The sequence below is a fragment of the Mustela nigripes genome, chromosome 12, assembly GCF_022355385.1.
Source record: "Mustela nigripes isolate SB6536 chromosome 12, MUSNIG.SB6536, whole genome shotgun sequence".
Lineage (NCBI taxonomy): Eukaryota > Metazoa > Chordata > Mammalia > Carnivora > Mustelidae > Mustela > Mustela nigripes.
This window is the reverse complement of record NC_081568.1, coordinates 102,580,233-102,601,122: the sequence shown is the minus strand read 5'-3', so window position 1 is coordinate 102,601,122 and position 20,890 is coordinate 102,580,233. Positions and strand designations below refer to the sequence as shown.

At 39.7% G+C, this 20,890-nt stretch overlaps 1 protein-coding gene across 2 annotated transcripts; it reads right to left on the bottom strand.

The window, feature by feature from the left end:
• Positions 1-15,539: 15,539 nt before the first annotated feature.
• On the bottom strand, positions 15,540-15,928 carry LOC132027959 (ubiquitin-like). Of its 2 annotated transcripts, XM_059416653.1 has the most exons (2): positions 15,821-15,928; positions 15,540-15,733 (listed from the first exon to the last, which is right to left on the bottom strand). In XM_059416653.1, exons 1-2 carry the CDS (start codon positions 15,921-15,923, stop codon positions 15,540-15,542), a joined length of 297 nt encoding a protein of 98 aa, XP_059272636.1. In that variant the 5' UTR covers positions 15,924-15,928. The 2 variants fall into 2 exon arrangements, with proteins under 2 accessions (XP_059272636.1, XP_059272635.1); XM_059416652.1 differs by having other exon boundaries at positions 15,540-15,928.
• Between the last annotated feature and the right edge of the window lie 4,962 nt (positions 15,929-20,890).

Sequence of the window (20,890 nt, the reverse complement as noted above, 5' to 3'; positions counted from 1 at the left end):
ATCTTTGCCATGGGGGAGGGGGTGCAGCTGAAACATAATGTCCCAGATCTAACCTGTCAGAATTCGCTGTCATTGAATCACACCCAAAGAGAGCTGCTCATTCAACTAGGCTCCCTATCAGTGGCTTCCTGTGAGTCTAGGTGGCCTAATCGTCAGTATTATAACACTGGGATACTACTGGTATTCTGGAGGGGTGGGTGGGCTTAGTCTTCCTGAACAATGGATTCCTTTGAGGAGCTGATGAAAGTTATACACCTCCTCCTCAGGAAAATGCACATATTCATAGTCATGGAAATTTTTGCATATAATTTTGGATGGTTCCCAAGTGCCTCTTCCTTAGAAACAGGCCTCTTCTGTCCTTGTTTGCTCTGAGTCAGGCCATCAGAGTTTGTATTTTTTTTTTTTAAATGAACAAATTTTTAAAAATATTTCTTTTTAGTAATCTCTGCACACAGCATGGGGCTTGACCTTACAAGAGTCCTCTGCTCTACCAACTGAGCCAGCCAGGTGCCCCACCATCAGAACGCCTATTCACCCATCACTAATAACAAAAAATAATTAATTCAGGAAAGATCAAGACACTTTTTCTCAAATCCCCACAAAAAGCCATTAATACCTATGAAATCCGTCTTTCTCCTACAATAACCAGTGCACACATTTACACAATATTCCAGCTTCAGGTTACTTCAGTATTCCCATTTTTAGACAGATGTAACTACGTTCCTAATAAATGCACAGGGACTGCCCATTTGCTAAACTTTAACCAACATTTTAAACACTAGAACAAAAGGAAATCTTGGGTTTTATTTTTTTGTTTTTTCTTCTATGTCTCTTTTCCCATCCCTGGCAAGTTGGTCACAAATACTGAAATGATCAAAAAGAGGAGATGCAAAACCCATCCCATAAAACTAACCTAATTAATTGAGTCAAGCTATCTATTTCAGATGGAGAACCCAAATCATGCACATCTACATATAGGAACATGTATTTAGGATTTCCAAAGGAAATTTCCTTGTGGAAACTAAGCAAAACCCTAGGCCTTCCTTAAAATGCAAGAGCGGATGTATTTTCAGATAGTCTGTCATGTAGGTAACCAAAGTGGACTTTTAATTATGGGACATTAACTATGCATTAATATCTCATTATAACCAGAGTATAGAGCACATAAACTGCCATTAGAACTGAACAGGTTTGTACTATATGGGATCAGTTTTGATGTTTGCTGCTTACAGTCTCGGGGTTTGGTCCCACCTGCATCCCAGATGCCTTCCCTGCAGTACTCAGAGTGAAGGAGCTTCATCCCACCCTGTGGCAGTGGCAACTTGAATAGTAGTTGCCCCAGACGTGGCATCAGAGTGTCCAGTCGGACTGTTTGAGGAGGAATGCTGCCAACTGCATTCCTAGCCTAGCCAGGCTCTTAAGGGGCCTGGAAAGTGGCAGGAAAACAACAACCCCGTGTTCTGTGTTCAGCTCTCCCAATCCACACACAACTCAAGCCAGCGCATTTGGCTCAGTGGCTTCAGTCAACTTTCTGACTTTGCTGGGTCTTGGGTTAGCTATCAGCAAAATAGTACTTTTATTCCTAAGGACTCTGAGAACCTTGATTAAGCATTTTAAGAATCAAAAGTATGACAAGACACTACAATAACATATTCTGGAGGAATGTTGGAAAACTCAGGGGCAGAGAGCCCCCACTGTGAATAGGAGGCAATTATCAATGAAGGCAAAATAACTGACCAAAGGAGATCAAGATGGCCACTGCCAACAATCAGCCCAGTTTTCTTTATTTTTTATATAAATCTATTTTTCCTATAAATATATTAATGAAAAATATATTCTTGAACATACTCTGAGTTTGAAAAATTTCCACATATATGTTCATATTAACAATAAAGAAGTGGATAATATATTCATAAGAATACATCATATTTAATAAATAGATACATTTTATATAAATTCTTCTACTCTTCAGTCTGTCCCTTAGTTCTCTCTCCAACTCCAGCTCCAGTGGCAGTACATGGACAGATACGATTTAAACTTCACAAATATCCTTATGAAGACAGAATTAAATAATTTCCAAATAGCTGAAAGTAAAAAACAAGTAAATGTAGCTTTCCGTGAACTGGCTTTGGGCAAATTGGTCTTTTTGCCTCAGTAGCAAGCTCTTGCTATTAACTCAATTTTGTTTTCTGTTTTGTTTTTTGCAAACTTTTAACTCAGTTTTGGATGCAGTCTTGCTAATAGGGTTTTTGTCTTGTTCCTGAGTCCACAGCTCATGTAATTGTTTTTGTGTAGTGAATGGATGTCCCTGTTGTTCATTGAATCTAGGCTCTCCCTTCTTGCCAGTGCAGTTCCAGGGAGGAATTCCTACCCCTATCACTAGAGTCCTGTTGTTCAATCAGGAAATTCTTCTGAACACTTACTATGTGCCAGGCACTGTGCTAATATCAGGGATATAGAAGAAGCTTAGATTTATTTACTTCTTGATGCTTATATTTGGTAGAAGAGGATAAACAATAAAAGTGTAGACCAATAAAAGAGAATTTCAGACATTGATGAGGTCTAAAAAGAAAACTAAATGGATTGTTTTAGCAGAGAGACACAGAAGGAGGCTACTTCAAATAGGGTTATCATGAAGAGGTCTTTGACTAGGTGACATTTAACCACAAACTAGCCAACAAGAAGTCAAGCCTGGTAAAGATCAGGGAGGATTGGGTGGGGACAGGCAGGGGGAGAACATTTCTGGAAGCAGAAATTGTTAGCATAAAGGCCTTCATACAGAATTGTTCTTGGTATGTTCTCAGGACAGAAATAAAATTGTGACTGGAATTAATGAGAAGACAGGGAATGACAGGAGTTGAGATCGGAGAGGTAAGCAGAAGCTAGATCATGTAGGGCCTTGTATACTGTAGTAAAGGATCGATATTTTCTAGATGAAATAGAAAGTCATTGGAGGGCTTTAAAATGGGAGTGGTAAGATCAAATTTGTTTGTAAAGGATCACTTTGACTGTAGGTGGGTGGAGAATGAATTATAGAGGTCCAAGAATGGAAGAAGAGAGAGTAGTTAGGAAACTACTGTATGTCTCCAGAGAGATGATGGTGGCTTGATGTGGAGGTACTTGGGAAGTTAGGGTAATAGATGGATTTGGGATATGTTTTGGAGGGAAATGACAGGATTGCTGATGGATTCAAGGTAGGAGAGGAGGGAGAAGGTGAAACAGATTGACTTTCAGGTCTTAATCTTGATTCTCTAAGTAGATAGTGCATAGCTTCCTGAAATTTAGAAAGACAGGTTTTGTTGGGGTGGAGGAAGTAAGCATTCTCTATAGAGATAGTCTTGAACATCCAAATAGTTCTAACTAACTTCCCCTCCCCGTGGTGATCACCTACTTTGTTGTATCTTCCAACAGTACCTGATTTCAACTTTCTAATTCCTTTGTTGGGCCCTTTGTGTATATCTGACACTCCATTCCCTCATTCCTCCAAAATGTCTGCTGTTTGCCAGTCTGCCAGGCTTGTATGTAGCCATGACTGTTCTGCACTGTCTTCTCCATGCCCCCGCCATGCAGGTGTGGTTCGCTATGCTTTCCCAGTGCCAGCCCAGTCTCATTTGAGGAGTCTGGGTGCAGGTTCCAGGCTCCTGCCCTTCCCCTTCTTCTGCTGTGCAAATAGCTTTATCTCTCTAGTTGCTGGTCTTCTTGTTTGAAGATGAATTAGATCAATTCTCAAAGCGGGTTGCTGAACCAGCAGCATCAACATCACCTGGGAATTTATAAGAAATACAGGTTCTCAGGCTCCACCCATATTTACTGAATCACAACCTCTGGGGGTGGGTTTTAACAAGCCTTGCACCTGAATTTCAAAATTCATGCCCAATTTTGAAAGCCACTGAACTAGATATTCTTTAAGCTCCCTTCTGGTGCTTACATTCTATGAATCTATTATCCTTTGATCTGATCTACATGATTTAAGTGATTTTTAAAAATTCTGTAATTATATCTCAAGGTTATGAAGAGTTCAGATAAGTGAAAGGGCATATTGTGAAATACCCCCTTCCTTATATAATTATTTATGTAGTTTCTTCAAACATTTATTTAAATTCATCAGCCTCCAGCCATATACTTTTAAAGAAACTTTAATAAAAAAATCACTCTGAGATTTATCACAGTGGAGTTGTACATCATTTTAGTGAATGGTTGAAAACTGCTGAACAGGTGTAATAATGCCTTTGGGATTAAATAATTGTAACTGAATTACATCTTCATAATGATAGCAAGGGGAGGCAGCACCTCTCACTGCTCTATCACAGTTGGTTTTAGAAGGGTTATAAGAATTGGAGCAAGTCTGAACCATTATTATCACCTACCGTTTGGGATGCTGTACTCATAAACTGTAAACAAAATTGTAATTATTAAGCTGTGGTCATGTACAAATTTCCAAGAGGTAGAATTGGTGTAACATTTTAGAGTTTGGTTTTCTTAAATTTAATCTCTGTGATGCTAAAATAACCAATTGTTTCCCTCGATTCAGTTTAAAAAACAAACAAAAACAAAAGCAAATAATACCTAATTCAATTAAAGCCATTTGTTTGCAGTCACCATGACAGAATTAGCACTTATTTTAACTTAATGTCCTCTGCTTCTACTAGTTCCAGAGGCAATGTGAAACTTAAGAAAATAATTTAAAGATATAAAGATTCATCACATTCTCAAAGCTCAGGAAACAAAACAAACAAAACAGCCTGAAGCTCATGAGTCTTCAAATTGTCCACTAGAGAATCGAAATTTGATATGTGTTATTGTTGTTTAATAAACATAAGATTCTTTTTAAAAAGAGTTTTTAAAAGATTGTAAATATCTTGTGGGTTAACTTAGAAAAATTCACTAAGTGTCTGTACTTGCTGCATGGACTAGGGATGAAAAAAGCCAGACGAGGGAAGTGCTTTTAAAGGTGTACAAGAAGGTGAATTCCTAGTAAACAATCGTGTTTGCATTTCCCATTTTCAGGCCTCTGTGTTCTTGGTGAGTCTGAAAAACAGATCCTGCCTTCCGAAACCATGAATCCAACACCTGGGAAGACAGCTGAAAGGTAGATCTCAGATATCCTTATGATTCATTCTTTTTGTCTTACTGCAGTCACCTCGACCATTTAATTGTGCCAATTTCTAAAAGAAATGTAACAAGGTTTTAAGTATGAGTTCTAGTTGATGCTTAAACTGAAAGAAAATGAAATACTCGCAAATGCTTGTATAATATAAGCCAAGGGGTTTTCACAGTTAATTGAAACATCTGAGTAAAATGAAGATTACCTATGTTTTATGTCTGCCACTGATGAGAAAACGAGAGACTGGTGTGATGTACTCATTGGTTTGTGAATCTAAAGGTGTGGGGAGAGTGTCACAAATCACCTTGATGTCCCTGAGAAGGAGATTTTACCTCTGAAGCTCCGATTAATAAAAAAAGATATTTAGCTAGATAGCCCTTGGTTGCCTATGTATCTGTGTGTTCTGACACATAGCAGCCCCTTCATTTCAGGGCTGGAATAACTTACACTCAGGAAATCAGCTCAGGATTCGTTGTCTTTAGATTAGTATATGTAAAACATCTCAGTTGGAGGCAGTAAAGAGTCCAAACAAATCACAGTACACCTGGTTTGAAGATCTGTTTTCATTTGTAAAGGTAATACAAATTTGATATAAGAATACCAGATCATTTTCCCCTGAGCACAAAATTTGTTTATGGCCTATCGAGAAAAGAAGTGGCAAAGGTACAGAGTTAGAGGTATTCATCTCCTGCTGCGCGTGTGTCTGAGGTCAGCCTGGTTCCTGCCAAACTCTCCAGCTTTTTCTCTTATCTGAAAGTGGAGGTGAATGGGGGGGGGGGTGGTCAGGGTGATGGGCAGCAGGAACCCTGAAGCAAAAAGCACAACTGGACCCTCCGTATCTACTTTCACTAGCACACACTGTGCAGAAGAACAGACTAAATTAGAATTCAAAGTAGGGCAACCTGGGTGGCTGTCGGTTAAGCTTCTGACTCTTGATCTCAGCTCAGGTTTTGATCTCAGGGTTCTGAGTTCTAATTCTGCCTTGGAGCTTGGTGCGAGTTCAAGCTCTGCATGGAGCCTACTTTTAAAAAAATTAAATTCAGAGGAACAAAGAAACAGATTGAACCTCAATGTCTCCTGTCAGACACAACATTCTGCCTTGTCTTCAGTAAGAAAAACTAAAAGAGGAACTCTTCCATGTTGGAAGGACCCAATAAATAAGTCAATTCCATTGCCCAGGGTCCAGTGTGATTTTTGACCCATTCAGGATTTCAGTTTGTTGAGGGTAGAGCCAGTCTCCCAGTCCAGCAACATTTCTCTGAAAACTTGGTTCCATTAAGCAGTTAGCAAAACAGGTATTCCAAAAACAGGGTGTGGTAGTCAAATTCCTTTAGGCAGCAGGTGGTTAGTCATTAAACAGTGTCAAACGGGGGCAGGTTCCTGAGTCTGTTTGCCCTTGTTGATTGTGAAGGGAGGCGCGACTTGCTGGTGTAGAATGAAGTGTTCCCAGGCATGCTTGGTGACAGAATCCTCTTCTGTTGTGGAGCAGGGATGCTTTGGGGAGTCTAGTGATTCACAGAGCTTTCTTTGGACAGATTTGATCTATACCAAAGTGGCCCTGTAGTGACTGCTTATTTGCTCGGAGACTTGGGAGAAGACCAGTTGGTTCAGAGTGTGAATGGGGCACCTGTGGGCAGGTCACGCACTCAGAACTGCAGGATGCTCGTCCGCCAAAAGAGACAGCTGGTCTACAGCAGTGGTTTTCCGTGAGAAAAGGAAGTATTGTTGCAACTACAGGGGCTGGGCCAGTGTCTCCTGGAGGCAGGGAAGGGTCTCCTGTGGTAGACAAAACTTTCCACACCCCTACGCCCCCAAGTGGAAAACTCCCCGCTTTACCATTGTTGACCTAATAACATTGTACATACATGTATTATTTGACCAGGCAATTCTTCCTACAGGAAAGTTTCTTTCTGACAAATTTACATTTTTGGAAAAAAAATATAAACGTGTCATACACACATATATATTTTATACACGCACACACACAGCAATAGTCACTGAAGCAATGTTAGTAATAACAAGAGATGAGAAGCAAGTAAATATCCACAAAAGGAATGTGTGTAGCCATTACATAAAGCCGGCTCTAGATGTATGATTAAATGAAAAAGTAAATCACGGACACAGGACATTAGGATAAAACTGCATTACATATCATTAGTGGATACTCAAGAAGTTTAACAGTGGTTGCACCTAGTGTCTCAGGGCTGGGGCTGTCAGAAAAACATATTTCACACTCTGTACCCTGTTATATGCTCAGTGTTGTACCATATGTAAGAGAGCGGGTCCCAGTTGTTCCCCCTCCATACATATATGTCAGTCATCATATCAAGAGATGGAGTTATTTCCGTTTAAATCTGGGCTGGTCTTGGGAAATACTTTGGTGGACACATCCTTCGGGTAAGTCCACCCTTAACCTCTAGGAGGACTAATAGCTTCTGCTTCCTTCCCATGAGAAGCCAGCTACCATGTAAGATGTCCAGTCACTCTAAGAATACCATGCTATATTCGGCCAGCTCTGTGGAGGCACCCGGTAGGTGAGTGAGAAGCCATCTTACACGTTGCAACCCCAGCAGACACAATGTGCCTTTGGAGAACTACCCTGCTGAGCCTGTCCCAGATGGTAGAATTGTGTTTTTGTTTCAAACCACCAAGTGCTGGGGTCATTTATTAGGCAGAAAGAGATTTTAAAAATTATTGTATATTAAATGTAAATATGTAAAATAATTTCAAAGTGTTTTTTCATAGAAATTTGTATAAATGCAGGATTTGAAATATTTTAAAAGGAGGATAAGAAAGGTAACCACAGATGACTGAAGTGGGGATCAGAACATATCACGCATGAGGAAAAAGAGTAAAACTAATGAGGAAAGAGGCAAATTTTGCTGACTTCACAAGACACCCCGGGGTTTAATTTCTGTCAGGGCAACACACCCAATCCTGTGTGTGTGTGTCTCTCCCTCTTTCTCTCTTTCTCTCTCTCTCACACACACACACACACACAAGCCACTTAATTATTCTTCTAATTGGGAGGAGAGGAGGGAATATTAAACAGGTTAATTGCTACCATCATCAACCAGAGTCCAAGACTGAATTGAGAGTGTGTTCCAAGTTACACCACGGGATGCCTGCTGGGACCTGATAATGTGATAAAGAAACAAGACAAAGAAACCTAAGTAGCATAACCTCAGTATTTCAAAATAATAGACAGGTGGAAGGAGAAATTAGTTTGATTTTAATGAAAAAAATGAATTCTCAAATATTTTAAAGGGCTGCAGTTATTACTTTTAAGTACAGTACATTTTACAAAGCTATAAATGGGTATCTAATAAGTTAAATGAGGTAAGTTAATGAAAGAATTAAGATTCACTAGAGGCCTACATTATATAATTATGTATCATAAAACAGAAAGTCCTTTAACATGTTAGAATTAATTGGATGACCCAGAAATTGAAGGTACATTGAAGTTTTAGTTTGAAAAAGCAACTAATTTCAGATTAAGCCTTTGTACATAGTAGATACTCAACAAATGCTTGGTAAACTAAAATGAACCAACTAGGAAGGGCCTTTGGCAATTATCACTCCCTCTGGACAACCACATCCAGTTGTGTTAGTGGTAACCGCACCCTCCCCCACCCGAAACTGTATCCAGAGGCACAGAGAATGTGAGGGTAACCTTGAACATGGTCCCACTTATTTATTTTAAAGAAAATCATTTTTTTTTTAAATCAGCAATGTAACTATGAATAGTAACAAATTATTTGCTGAATAGTGCAGTTAAGAACAGCTAATTTAAGATATTTCCCGTGGAAAATTCCAGTTGAAGTGTGAGTAGGTTAACCTGGAAAGATTAATACAGAAAAGAGTGGAAACAAGCAGAATACCAGATTATTTTCCAGGTTCAGCCTGAAGACATGGGAAGGAGCATGTCACAAGAGAGGGATGAGCATCCCGGAGTGTAGGTGCGGAACCAAATAGCTACCATCTCCCCCTCATATTTTTCTGGGACAGGCCCTAGCACCCTGCTCTGGGTAATGAGACCAGCTCTGAGGAGTGAGTCAGAACAGTGGGAGGAAGGACATTGTCATCCTCAGCTATAATATTAACTGGAATCTATCCAAAACATTACCTCGGGTAAGATCTGCTTCCTTAGTTCTTTTCATCAGTGGGGACTCAGGTGAATTTCTAAGACCATAACATAGCTTAGAATCAAGATCAATACTGAATTAGCAGACATGGCTAAGGATAACTGGGGGGAAATAATTAACAAAATTAAGGAGGATTTGCACCGCTGGGAACCATAAAAGTTATTTTATGGGTCCATGTAAATGTAATAAAATCTCTGTCTGTACCACAATTTAATTTCACATCAAAAAGGTCCCCACAGATAGTCTGTAAGATTATTTTACTAAAATTGAATATGTCTATCCCTTCCTCATCTAAGCAAAAAAAAAAAAAAAAAACACTCTTCCTAGAAAGTTATGTTTCATACAGAGGACAGGAATAAGGCCCATCTGATCTCAAGCATTGCCTAATGTCAGCAACTCATAGGAGGTAACATAATTAATTTTTATTAATAATAGCACTTCACAATTGGCAGAGATGGAACATAATATACCAAAAGGATGTTTCCAAGAATAGCGCATACTTTTTTCAAATTAAAACGTCAAATATTAATGAGTGGAATACAAAAAGATAATGTCTATTATACAGACATTCTTCATATTTTTGCCATATATTTTAAAAGCTTATTGGCATATAATACACATACTCTACGATTCACCCATTTAAAGCATATAATTTCAGTGGTTTTTGGTATATTTAGAGTTGTGCAACGATCCCACAACCAATCTTAGAACATTTTCATGACCCCAAAAAGAAACCCCATACCCATTAACAGTCACTCCCCACACTCTCCCTCCCCCAGCCCCTAGGCAACCACTAATCTGTTTTCTGTCTCTAGATTTGCCTATTTAGAACATTTCATGTAAATGGAATTATACAACATGTAGTCTTTTGTGACTGACTTCTTGCACTTAGCATAATGTTTTTAAGTTTCATCCCTGTTGTGGAATATATTGGTACTTCATTCCTTTTTATTGTCAAATAATATCCCATTATATGGATATATTACATTTTATTTATCCACCTGTCAGTTTGGTGGACATTTGAGTTGTTTCCACTTGTTGGTTTCTATGAGTAATGCTGTTGTGAACATTGACATACAAGCTTTTGCGTGGACAAGGTTTTGGCTTTTATATTTCTCTTGAGTATATATACCTAGGAGCATAGGCATAGACAACCTAGGTCATATGGCAGATTTACAATTAAGATTGTGAGGAGATGTCAGACTGTTTTACAAAGTGAATGTACCAGTTTACATTTATATTTACATTACATGTAAGGGTTCCAGTTTCTCCACATTCTCAATAACAGTTGTTTCTGTCTCTGTTCTTGATTATAGTCATCCTAGTGGATGTGAAGTGTTATCTCAGTTTGGTTTTAATTTGCATTTCCTTAATGACTAATAATGTTAAGCATCTCTTCATTGCTCATTAGCCATTTGTATATTTGGAGAAATGCTTAATTCGGACCCTTTGCCCATTTTTAAATTGGTTTGTCTTTGTATTATTGAATTGTAAGAGTTATTTTTATATTCTGGATACAAATCCCTTATCAGATATCACCTGCAAATATTTCTCCCCTTCTATGGGTTGTTTTTTCACTTTTTTGTTGTTGCTTGAAGTGCAAAAGTTTTCAGTTTTGATGAAGTCCAATTTATCTATTTTTTCTTTTCTTTTTTTTTTTTTTAAGAAGATTTTATTTGTTTGTCAGAAAGAGAGAGAGAGACAGCAGACAGCACATGCAAGGGTTCGGCAGGCAGAGGGAGAAGCAGGCTCCCTACTGAGCAAGGAGCCCCACATGGGACTCGATCCCAGGACCCCAAGATCAGAACGTGGGCTGAAGGCAGTCACTTAACCAACTGAGCCACCCAGTTGTCCCATAGCTATTTTTTCTTTTGTCACTTATACTTTTTTTTTTTAAGATTTTATTTATTTGTCACAGAGAGTGAGCACAGGCAGTCAGAGTGGCAGGCAGAGGCAGACGGAGAAGCAGGCTCCCTGCTGAGCAAGGAGCCCGATGTAGGACTTAATCCCAGGATGCTGGGATCATGACCTGAGCTGAAGCCCAAGGCTTTAGCCCACTGAGCCACCCAGGCACCCCAATGTCACTTATACTTTTGATGTCCCATCTAAAAAGGCTTTGCCTAACTCAAGGTCACAAAAATTCACTGCTGGGTTTTTTCGAAGAGTTTTGTAGTTTGAGCTTTTACATTTAGATTATAACCATTTTGAGTTAAATTTGTGTATAAGGAAGGGAAGCGGTTCACACCTTGATTCTCTTGCATATGTAAATCCTATAACCGTTTTAAATGATGCTATTACTCATATTTTCTTGCACTCTGAGAAATACATATTGTTAATACAAAAAGGAGAAAGATGGTTTTTGATTCTCCCTCTCATAATTTACTCTTAGATCATACTCACATCCAGTCTGAGGAAATAAATTCTTACCCAGTCAATGCCCAAATGTACTGGCCCATCTGCACACCTAAGATGTGACTATTCAATAGACACTGAAGTGACGGGAGTCATCGCATCATACCCAAAAATGAATCTAGAGAGAAAATGGTCATTTTCCTCTTGTGAATTAAAAAAATGTTATAAGAACAGAAAACACTCAAAATGGGCAAGGGTATAGGGAAAAAAAGGATTTCTCCTAGACTACCCTTAGAAGTGCAAATGAGTACGATGTTTTCTGGAAAGTAGTTTGGCCATATTTATCAAAAGCTTCAAAAGTGTTCATGCCATTTGATCTAATCATCCCTTTACTTAGTAGTACTCCATAGAAATAAGCAGGTTGCTCATGTGGGTAGATTTACAAAGATACCTATCACTGTATTTTTAGAATTGAATTCTTTTCCTACTTCTATAATTTCTTGATTACATTATATATAATAAATATTAAATGATTATATGATTGTATTATAATCACAAAAAATTTTGAGCATGTACCCCCAACATATGTATATCCATTATATACATTAATATAATTTGTATCCTGTAAAGCATACACATATTAAAGGATAAGATAAAAAGGAAATAATACTTTAAAATAAATGTGTATTTATTTTATTTATTAGTGCAGAAAACCATTTTGATTTCAGTAAAATTATTAATTACATTTTAGTGAAGACAATGTCACTGACTCTCAAATCCAATAAGAAAATTGTTTTAACGAAGAGCTTTTTTTAGTTGTAGAAGTGTCAGCTCTGCCATTATGTGTACTTCACATGGCTTGAGTGATTGGCATTATCTCAAATTTGAGGTCTTTTCACAAATTTTATTTTATTTATTTATTTTTTAAAGATTTTATCTATTTATTTGACAGATAGAGATCACAAGTAGGCAGAGAGAGAGAGGAGGAAGCAGGCTCCCCGCTGAGCAGAGAGCCTGATGCGGGGGCTGATTCTAGGACCCCGGGATCATGACCCCAGCCGAAGGCAGAGGCTTTAACCCCCTGAGCCACCCAGGTGCCCCTAGGTCTATTCATAAAGTTTTAAAATTGTCTATTTTGAGGGGTAAGTTAAAACTAAATAATGTAATCATAAATCTATTTAACAGGAGTACACAAAAGTATAATACATAGCAATACTCTGGAAATTGACTAACCCGGAAGTTGATTGAATTCCTCAGCTCTGTGTAACTCCTAACTCCCTTCTTCCTTAAGGACTCTCCACATTTTCTTTCTTTGCTGTCATCACCTGAAATCTGTGCCAAATATTGTTGCTACTGTCAAGCCATATTAAATTCAGGTACAAATCTATACTTAATCTCTAACATTTTCCACTGAATCCTGGAGGGTTCTTATATCCCTCCTAGAGTGAATGCCTCATTTAAAAAACATATTTTACTTGTTCATGTATTTTAGAAAGAGACAGCAAGTGTGAGAGATGGGGGAGGAGCAGAAGAGGAAGGAGATGGAGAGAAATCTCAAGCGGACTCGCAATGATCCCCACTCGGGGTTCGACATCATGACCTGAGATCATGAGATATGAGATCTGAGATCATGAGGTTAAATTATGATTAAACTAGTGCAAATTAGTACAATGCTTTCTGGAAAGTAGTATGACCATAGATAGATAGATAGATAGATAGATAGATATGTAAATATAGATATCTTTGTAAATATATCCACATGAGCACACTGTTTATTTCTACAGAGTACTACTAAATAGAGGGATGATTAGATCAAATGGCATGAACATTTTTGAAGCTGTTGATAAAAACTAGTTAACTAATCATAAGTTTAACTAATTTAACTCACCCTTCAATCATCTGAGATCATGACCTGAGTCAAAAGGAAGGATCAGGGGCACCGGGGTGGCTCAGTGGGTTAAAGCCTCTGCTTTCAGCTCAGGTCATGATCCCAGGGTCCTGGAATCAGCCCCCCCCCACCCCGCATTGGGCTCTCTGCTAAGCGGGGAGCCTGCTTCCTCCTCTCTCTCTGCCTGCTTCTCAGCCTACTTGTGATCTCTATCTGTCAAATAAATAAATAAAATCTTTCAAAAAAAAAAAGCCTCACAAGTGCCCCCCAAGGGAATGCTCCATTTTGGAAATAATTATCATAAAGCTAAATGTTTAAAACTTGGGTTCTGAAGTCAGACCATGTTCCATTATCACTGACTGAGTCACAGTTTTTCATTGGTAAAGTGAAGATAACAGTATCATGTCCTTCATAGGGTTATTGTAAGGATTAAATAAGATAATGTTTATGGAGTACTTAGCATATTAAGTGCTTGGTTAATGTCAGTAATATTATTACTTCAATTTTTAAAAAATATTAATTTGCTTATTTTATTTTATTTTTTAAAAAGATTTTATTTATTTATTTGACAGAGAGAGACACAGTGAGAGAGGGAACACCAGCAGTGGGAGTGGGAGAGGGAAAAGCAGGCTTCTTGCTGAGCAGAGAGCCCAATGCTGGGCTCGATCCCAGGACCCTGGGATCATGACCCGAGCTGAAGGCAGCTGCTTAACAACTGAGCCACCCAGGCACCCCTAATTTGTTTATTTGAGAGAGAGAGAGATCATACACAGGTAAGCAAAGAGAGGAGCAAAGGGAAAGGGAGGGAGAGAGAATCTCAAGTAGACTTCCCACTGAATGCAGAGCCCCACACAGGGCTCAGTGTCACAACTAGGAGGTCATGGCCAGAGCTGAAGTCAAGAGTTGGATGCTTAATCAACTGAGCCACCCAGGCATCCACCTACTACTTCAATTTTCTGCAAAGATTATTTATTTTGATATTCAGAAAAGGAAAACAAAACCCTTAAAAAGAATAAGGCTTGATTCTAAATTCCATAAAGGTGAAGGCTATGGCCTGCGTTTCTTTCTTTTCTCTATCACCACCTGCCTAGCTTAATGCCTGGCCTTTGGTTGTTTGCCATACAGGTGCTTTAACCAACTAAGCAATAGAGCCACCTCTACAGATGTGTTTAAAATGTATTTGTTGGATGCCTGTGGGATGCCTGGGTGGCTCAGTCAGTTAAGTATCTACCTTCAGCTTAGGTCATGATCCCACGGTCCTGGGATCGAGTCCTGAATAGGGGGGCTCTTTGCTCAGCGGGGAGCCTGTTTCTCCCCCTGCCTGCCACTCCCCCTGCTTGTGTGTGTTTTCTCTCTTACAAATAAATAAGTAAAATCTTTAAAAAATTTATTTGTTGGATGGCTAAAGAAAGAGACTGCATATCTTAGTAATAAAGAGTTCCTCCACTTTTTATACTGGTGATTACAGGAGGCGGCATGGAGTGTGGCTCTGAATAAAAGCACAAAATGTATTGTTAACTCGCAGTGATACTGAATTCTGTTGCATGTATTTAAGTGGTTTGCCTTTACCATATACATTCCTGTAGCATTCTCCCTTACCTAAAGTTCTCAAACCATCCAGACTTTTGTCCTGGGAATCCACCATCTGAAAGTCACTCAGGGAATCTGTATATGTAGCTGCATGAAGATTGGAAGTCCTAATTCTTAATTTATCTTAAAATCAAAGCAGAATCATAATAAAATGTAAATTATACCTGGAAACATATTTATCCTTCTTTTATATTCCCAATTCAAGTCATATGTTCAACTCCTGCATGTACAAGTGTTCTGCATAGAAAACTTCTTTCTCTTGACCACAACCCAGCCTGTTATATGTCATAGAAATCTATCCTACTTATGGAAGGGAAATTTTCTTTCTTTCTTTCTTTTTTAAGTTGGTTTATTTTTTAACTCTCCAGTCAATGAAAGGGAAACTTTATTGAAGACCCAGGACCTTGGGGCTCAGGCAGGAGGCCGCCCTGTAGGCAAAGGTAGAGCTGGTAGAGGGGCCTTATTTGACCTCCTTTTGGGGGTGCAGGTTGTTGATGTGGCTGCACTTCTTGCAACAGTTGACAGCGCGGGAGTGCAGGTGAGCACAACATTTGCGGCAGATCTTCTTGTCCCAGTTGTATTTCTGGGCCAGCTGGCGGAGGGAGGGTTCCACGATGCCACCCCGGAGGCGAAGCTCCAGGTGCAGGGCGGACTCTTTCTGGATATTGTGATCTGACAGAGCGCGGCCATCTTCCAGCTGTTTGCCCACAAAAATCAGACACTGCTGATCAGGGGGGATGCCCTCCTTGTCTTCGATTTTGGCTTTGACATTCTCAATGGTGTCGCTGGGCTCAACCTCAAGGGTGATGGTCTTGCCTGTCAGGGTCTTCATGAAGATCTGCATCTCTGCGTCTGTTGGTGCGAATCTGCAAGGCCGTCACCACCAAACTGCTAGGCCACATCATTGAAGAGAAAGAGGGCAGACTTTAAAGATTTTTATTTATTTATTTGACAAAGAGAAAAATCACAAGTAGGCAGAGAGGAAGGCAGAGAGAGAGGGGCAAGCAGGCTCCCCGCTGAGCAGAGAGCCTGATGGAGGTCTCATTCCCAGGCCCCTGAGATCATGACTTGAGTCAAAGGTAGAGGCTTAACCCACTGAGCCATCCAGGCACCCCTCAAAGGGAAATTTTCTATGTGTCTCCTTGCACAAATAACTCTCAGGAAAAAATAGAAATAGAAAAAATAGCTTGGCCTGCACGTCCTGCTGCTGAGAGGCTGTAAGTCTTTTTTCAGTCTATGAGGGACTATTTCATCAAATAATGATTTCTTTAAAAGTAAACATACTGTATTTGATTATGAGCTATTTATAATTTGTACTTTCCTAAACTTAGGGTTGTGAGCCAGTCATCCATAACCTCAAACTTTTATTTGAGGGCCCCAGCACAATTTTAGTTGAATTAAAATCTGCAATTTTTAATTTTAAAATAAAGACAATTTTACACAATTTATTTTAAATGTAGCATTTAAAATGTTTTCTGAAGGGATTATTGTACCCAGTAATGTTCCAATTTATGAGGCTGAAGTTTCTAGAAGCTACTTCTCCATTCAGCCGAACTTTCCTTGAGACTCACTGTTTAGATTTCAAAGGGCTGCTATGGACCTGGGATATATATCAGATGAATATAGAAGAAAGGCCACATGAAGAAGGGACTTAAAGGCACTGTCTTGTGAGGGGCAGCTCCTACTCTTCTCTCACCAAACTTCTCCCTTGCCAGTGTGCAGTATGGGTCTGCAGGTTTCTGAAACCTTATGGAATGATGAGGTAATAGGACCACCTCTAGGACTTGGATAGTGGGCAGAAGTTCAGACAGGCTTCCTTTTACTCTTCCCCCTGTTTTATTTTTTATTTTTTATTTTTTAAGATTTTATTTATTTATTTGCCAGAGAGAGAGGGAGAGAGAGCGTGCGCGCAAGCGAGCACAGGCAGACAGAGTGGCAGCAGAGGCAGAGGGAGAAGCAGGCTCCCGGCGGAGCAAGGAGCCTGATGTGGGACTCAATCCCAGGATGCTGGGATCATGACCTGAGCCGAAGGCAGCTGCTTAACCAACTGAGCCACCCAGGCGTCCCCTGCTTTTATGTGCTCCTGTGGTATATAACTGAGTGATAGTGCTCCTGGCAACTTGGGAGAACCTAGGTTTTCCTTGCCCTCCTAGAAGCTCATTTTTTTTTTTTTTTTGAAAAAACACAGTATTCTTCAGTACTCATCAAGTCTAAGATCATGGCTTTGTAAGTCCAGTCTATCTTGGCCAGTTTGGAAAATGAAAGCAGGACCATGAATTGAACTTGCTTACTTAAACCTACTCACCATGATCTAGTTTGGTCCAGTGGAGGGAAGAAGCTTGAAGGGTGAATCAGAAGTAGGATTCTACTTCTCGCTTTGTTTCCTATTATTTTTGACCTTAGGCAAATCAGTTTAACTTCTGCATGACTCTGTTTCTTCATTCTCAAACAGGAGTAAACAAACTTGCTATAACTCAGTTTTCAGGGATAATCAAATGAGATTATATGTATGAAAATTCTCCCTCAAATTTTTAAAGACAATAAAAAATACCAGTTTAAAAATACTATCCATATTGACAGATGAATAGCTAAAGAATATGTGGTATAGATATACAATGGACTATTACTCAGTCATCAAAAAATGAAATCTTGCTATTGCAATGACACGGATGGAACTAGAGAATATTATGCTAAATGAAATAAGTCAATCAGAGAAAGACAATTATCATATGATTTCACTCATATGTGGAATTAAAGAAACAAAACAGAGGGTCATAGGGGAAGGGAGGGAAAATAAGACAAAATCAGAGAGGGAGACAAACCCTAAGAGACACTTTTTAAAAATTAATGTGTAATGTATTATTTGTTTCAGGGGTACAGGTCTGTGATTCATCAGTCTTACACAATTCATAGCACTCACCATAGCACATACCCACCCCAGTGTCCATCACCCAGCTACCCTAGCTACCTGACTCCTGAGATTCAGAGTCCCTTATGGTTTGTTTCCCTCTCTGGTTTCATCTTGCTTCCTTTTTCCCTCCCTTCCCCTATGATCCTCTGTCTTGTTTCTCAAATTCCTTATATCAGTGAGATCATATGATAGTTGTCTTTATCTGATTGACTTATTTTACTTGGCATAATACCCTCTAGTCCCAACCACGTCATTGCAAATAGCAAGATTTGGGTGGGGTTTTTTTCATGGCTGCATAATATTCCTGTGTGTGTGTGTATCACATCTTCTTTATCCATTCATCTGTTGATGGATGTCTAGGCTTTTCCCATAGTTTGGCTATTGTGGACATTGCTGCTATAAACATTGGGGGTCACATACCTCTTCAGATCACTACATGTTTATGTTTAGGGTAAATACCCAGTAGTGCAATTGCTGGGTCGTAGGGTAACACTATTTTCAACTTTTTGAGGACTCTCCATACTGTTTTCCAGAGTGGCTGCACTAGCTTATATTCCTACCAATGGTGTAGGAGGGTTCCCCTTTCTCTGCATCCTCATCAACATCTGTCATTTCCTGACTTGTTAATTTTAGCCATTCTGACTGGTGTGAGGTGGTATCTCACTGTGGTCTTGATTTGTATTTCCCTGATGCTGAGTGATGTTGAGCACTCTTTCATGTGTCTATTGACCATTTGGGTGAAGAGACTCTTAATCATAAGAAACAAACAGGGTGACTGGAGAAGGGAGTGGTGAGTTGGGGACATTAAGGAGGGCATGGTATGTAATGAGCACTGGGTGATATGTAAGACACATGAATCACAGACCTCTACCTCTGAAACTAATAATACACTATATGTTTTTAAATTTAATTTAAATTTTTAAAAATTGAAAAAATACTGTCCGTGTATATATAAAATGATTTAGAAGGTTCTAAAATAAAATAGAGGATAAAACAATATAAACTAGAAATTACTAGAAAATACTAGGCATCATTTTTATTCTATCAAATTTTATAAGGGAGAAAAACCTGTGTAATAACAAGGACTGTTTGTTATTCAGACCCTCAGGAAAAAAACATACAAGATCCATTAACAGGCATTGATCTGAGGTAAAGGCCTAAGAAAACTGTTGAGTTTTAAACAAATAAGCAAAAAGCCCAATCTTATAATGAGGTCTCTTGCCTGACCTGCGTTGAGATAACTTGAGTCTTGGATTTATCTGGGTTTGAGGACAGCTCTGACATTGACTGTGGTAGCTCGCATGCCATGACCAGGTCATAAAAGCCTAGAACAATCTGGTGGCTGCTTACATCTACAGTACCATGTAAAGCATTGATACTTGTCTCTCTAGCCCAGGGCCTGGGATCTGGGTTTTGAAATTATTGCTGCACCAGCGCTGGAGCAACCTCTCCTTTACTGTGTTTGACCTTTGGAACCAAGGACTTTTCCATTTCTGACCATTCATGGGTTTTCTAAGAGCAGGGCTAGTCATGGCCTCTTTCAAATAAAAACCCTGCAACATCCCCCAGATTCGCTATCCATTTATAGTAAAGAACTTTAACCATATCCAAAATTGGAGTTTGGGCCTATTATCTCTGTGTCTGATATCCTGAGGGATTGGTCAGTATAAGCCAGGTAGGAGGGAGGGAAAAGGTGCTTTTGAGAGAAAAACGAGCAAGGATGAATAAGGAATCTGGAAGAACATCATGAGGCAGCAGGTGCCATGGGGCTGTACTTTGACATTTCCTATTCTAGGTCTCTTTGGACAGCCCAGTCCAGTGGTTCCAGGAGGGCAGGACTGAGGTAAATATGTCCAGCAACAATTCCTGTTGCTAAGCAACCTCTTCTGAGAGAGCCAGGACAACTCAGGTGCTTTCCTATAATGTGGAGAAGAAGGTAAGCAGTGGCAACCTGCAGGCAGGGATTGTGAGGAAATGCCTAACAGGAGTAGCAGAGACCAGAGGCATTGGAGGGTGAGCACAGGGGCCAAAGAGCTTCTGCCCTGGCACGAACACCCAAAGGCCTAGAGCCAGATAGGGAGCGAGCAGGAGCTGAAGCAAGGGACCACTAAGAGGAGGTCAGCAGCTCTGATTATGCATTAGCTATCAGCCCTCCTTCTGGAAACTCAAAGGCTTATAAGGAATGAGAAGGGCTGAAGCCCTGTTAGCTGTTGCTTTTTGTTTTGTTTTGTTTTGCTTTGCTTTGTTTTGTTTTGAGATTATGAGCATGGGGGCATCGGGAGGGGAGTGCGCAGAAGGAGAGGGAAGAGGGAACGAGAGAATCTTAAGCAGGCTCTATGCCCAGTGTGGAGCCCCAGGGGGCTCAGTCTCATGACCCTGAGACCACGGCCTAAGCCAAGAGTCAGACACTCACTCCACTGAGCCACCCAGGTTCCCCAGAGGACATCAGCTTTAGTAGACCTGGGTTCAAGAATTTGAATGCCCTTTGCCTAAAACCCTCATATTGGATGGAGAGATAGCATGGCTTTGCAGTGTCCATATAGAATAATTCTGTTGCCCATTTTCAATTTGGTTAAGCAACAATTCCTTCTTCTCCCAAGCATTAACAGTTATTTAACCAGATTGACCACCAGTTTTCTTATGGAGGTCGTTTAGGATCTCAAAGGTGAGGTTCACCTTATTCCTCAAGGTCCCATGAAAAAAATCAAAGATGGATAAACAGGAAAACGCAGAAGACTCCACTCCAAAATTGCTGGCACACTTACGTCAAAGTGGCAGGATATAAAATTAATGCACAGAATCAGTTGCATTTCTATACACTAACAATGAGACAGAAGAAAGAGACATTAAGGAGTCTATCCCATTTACAATTGTACCCAAAATTGTAAGATACCTAGGAA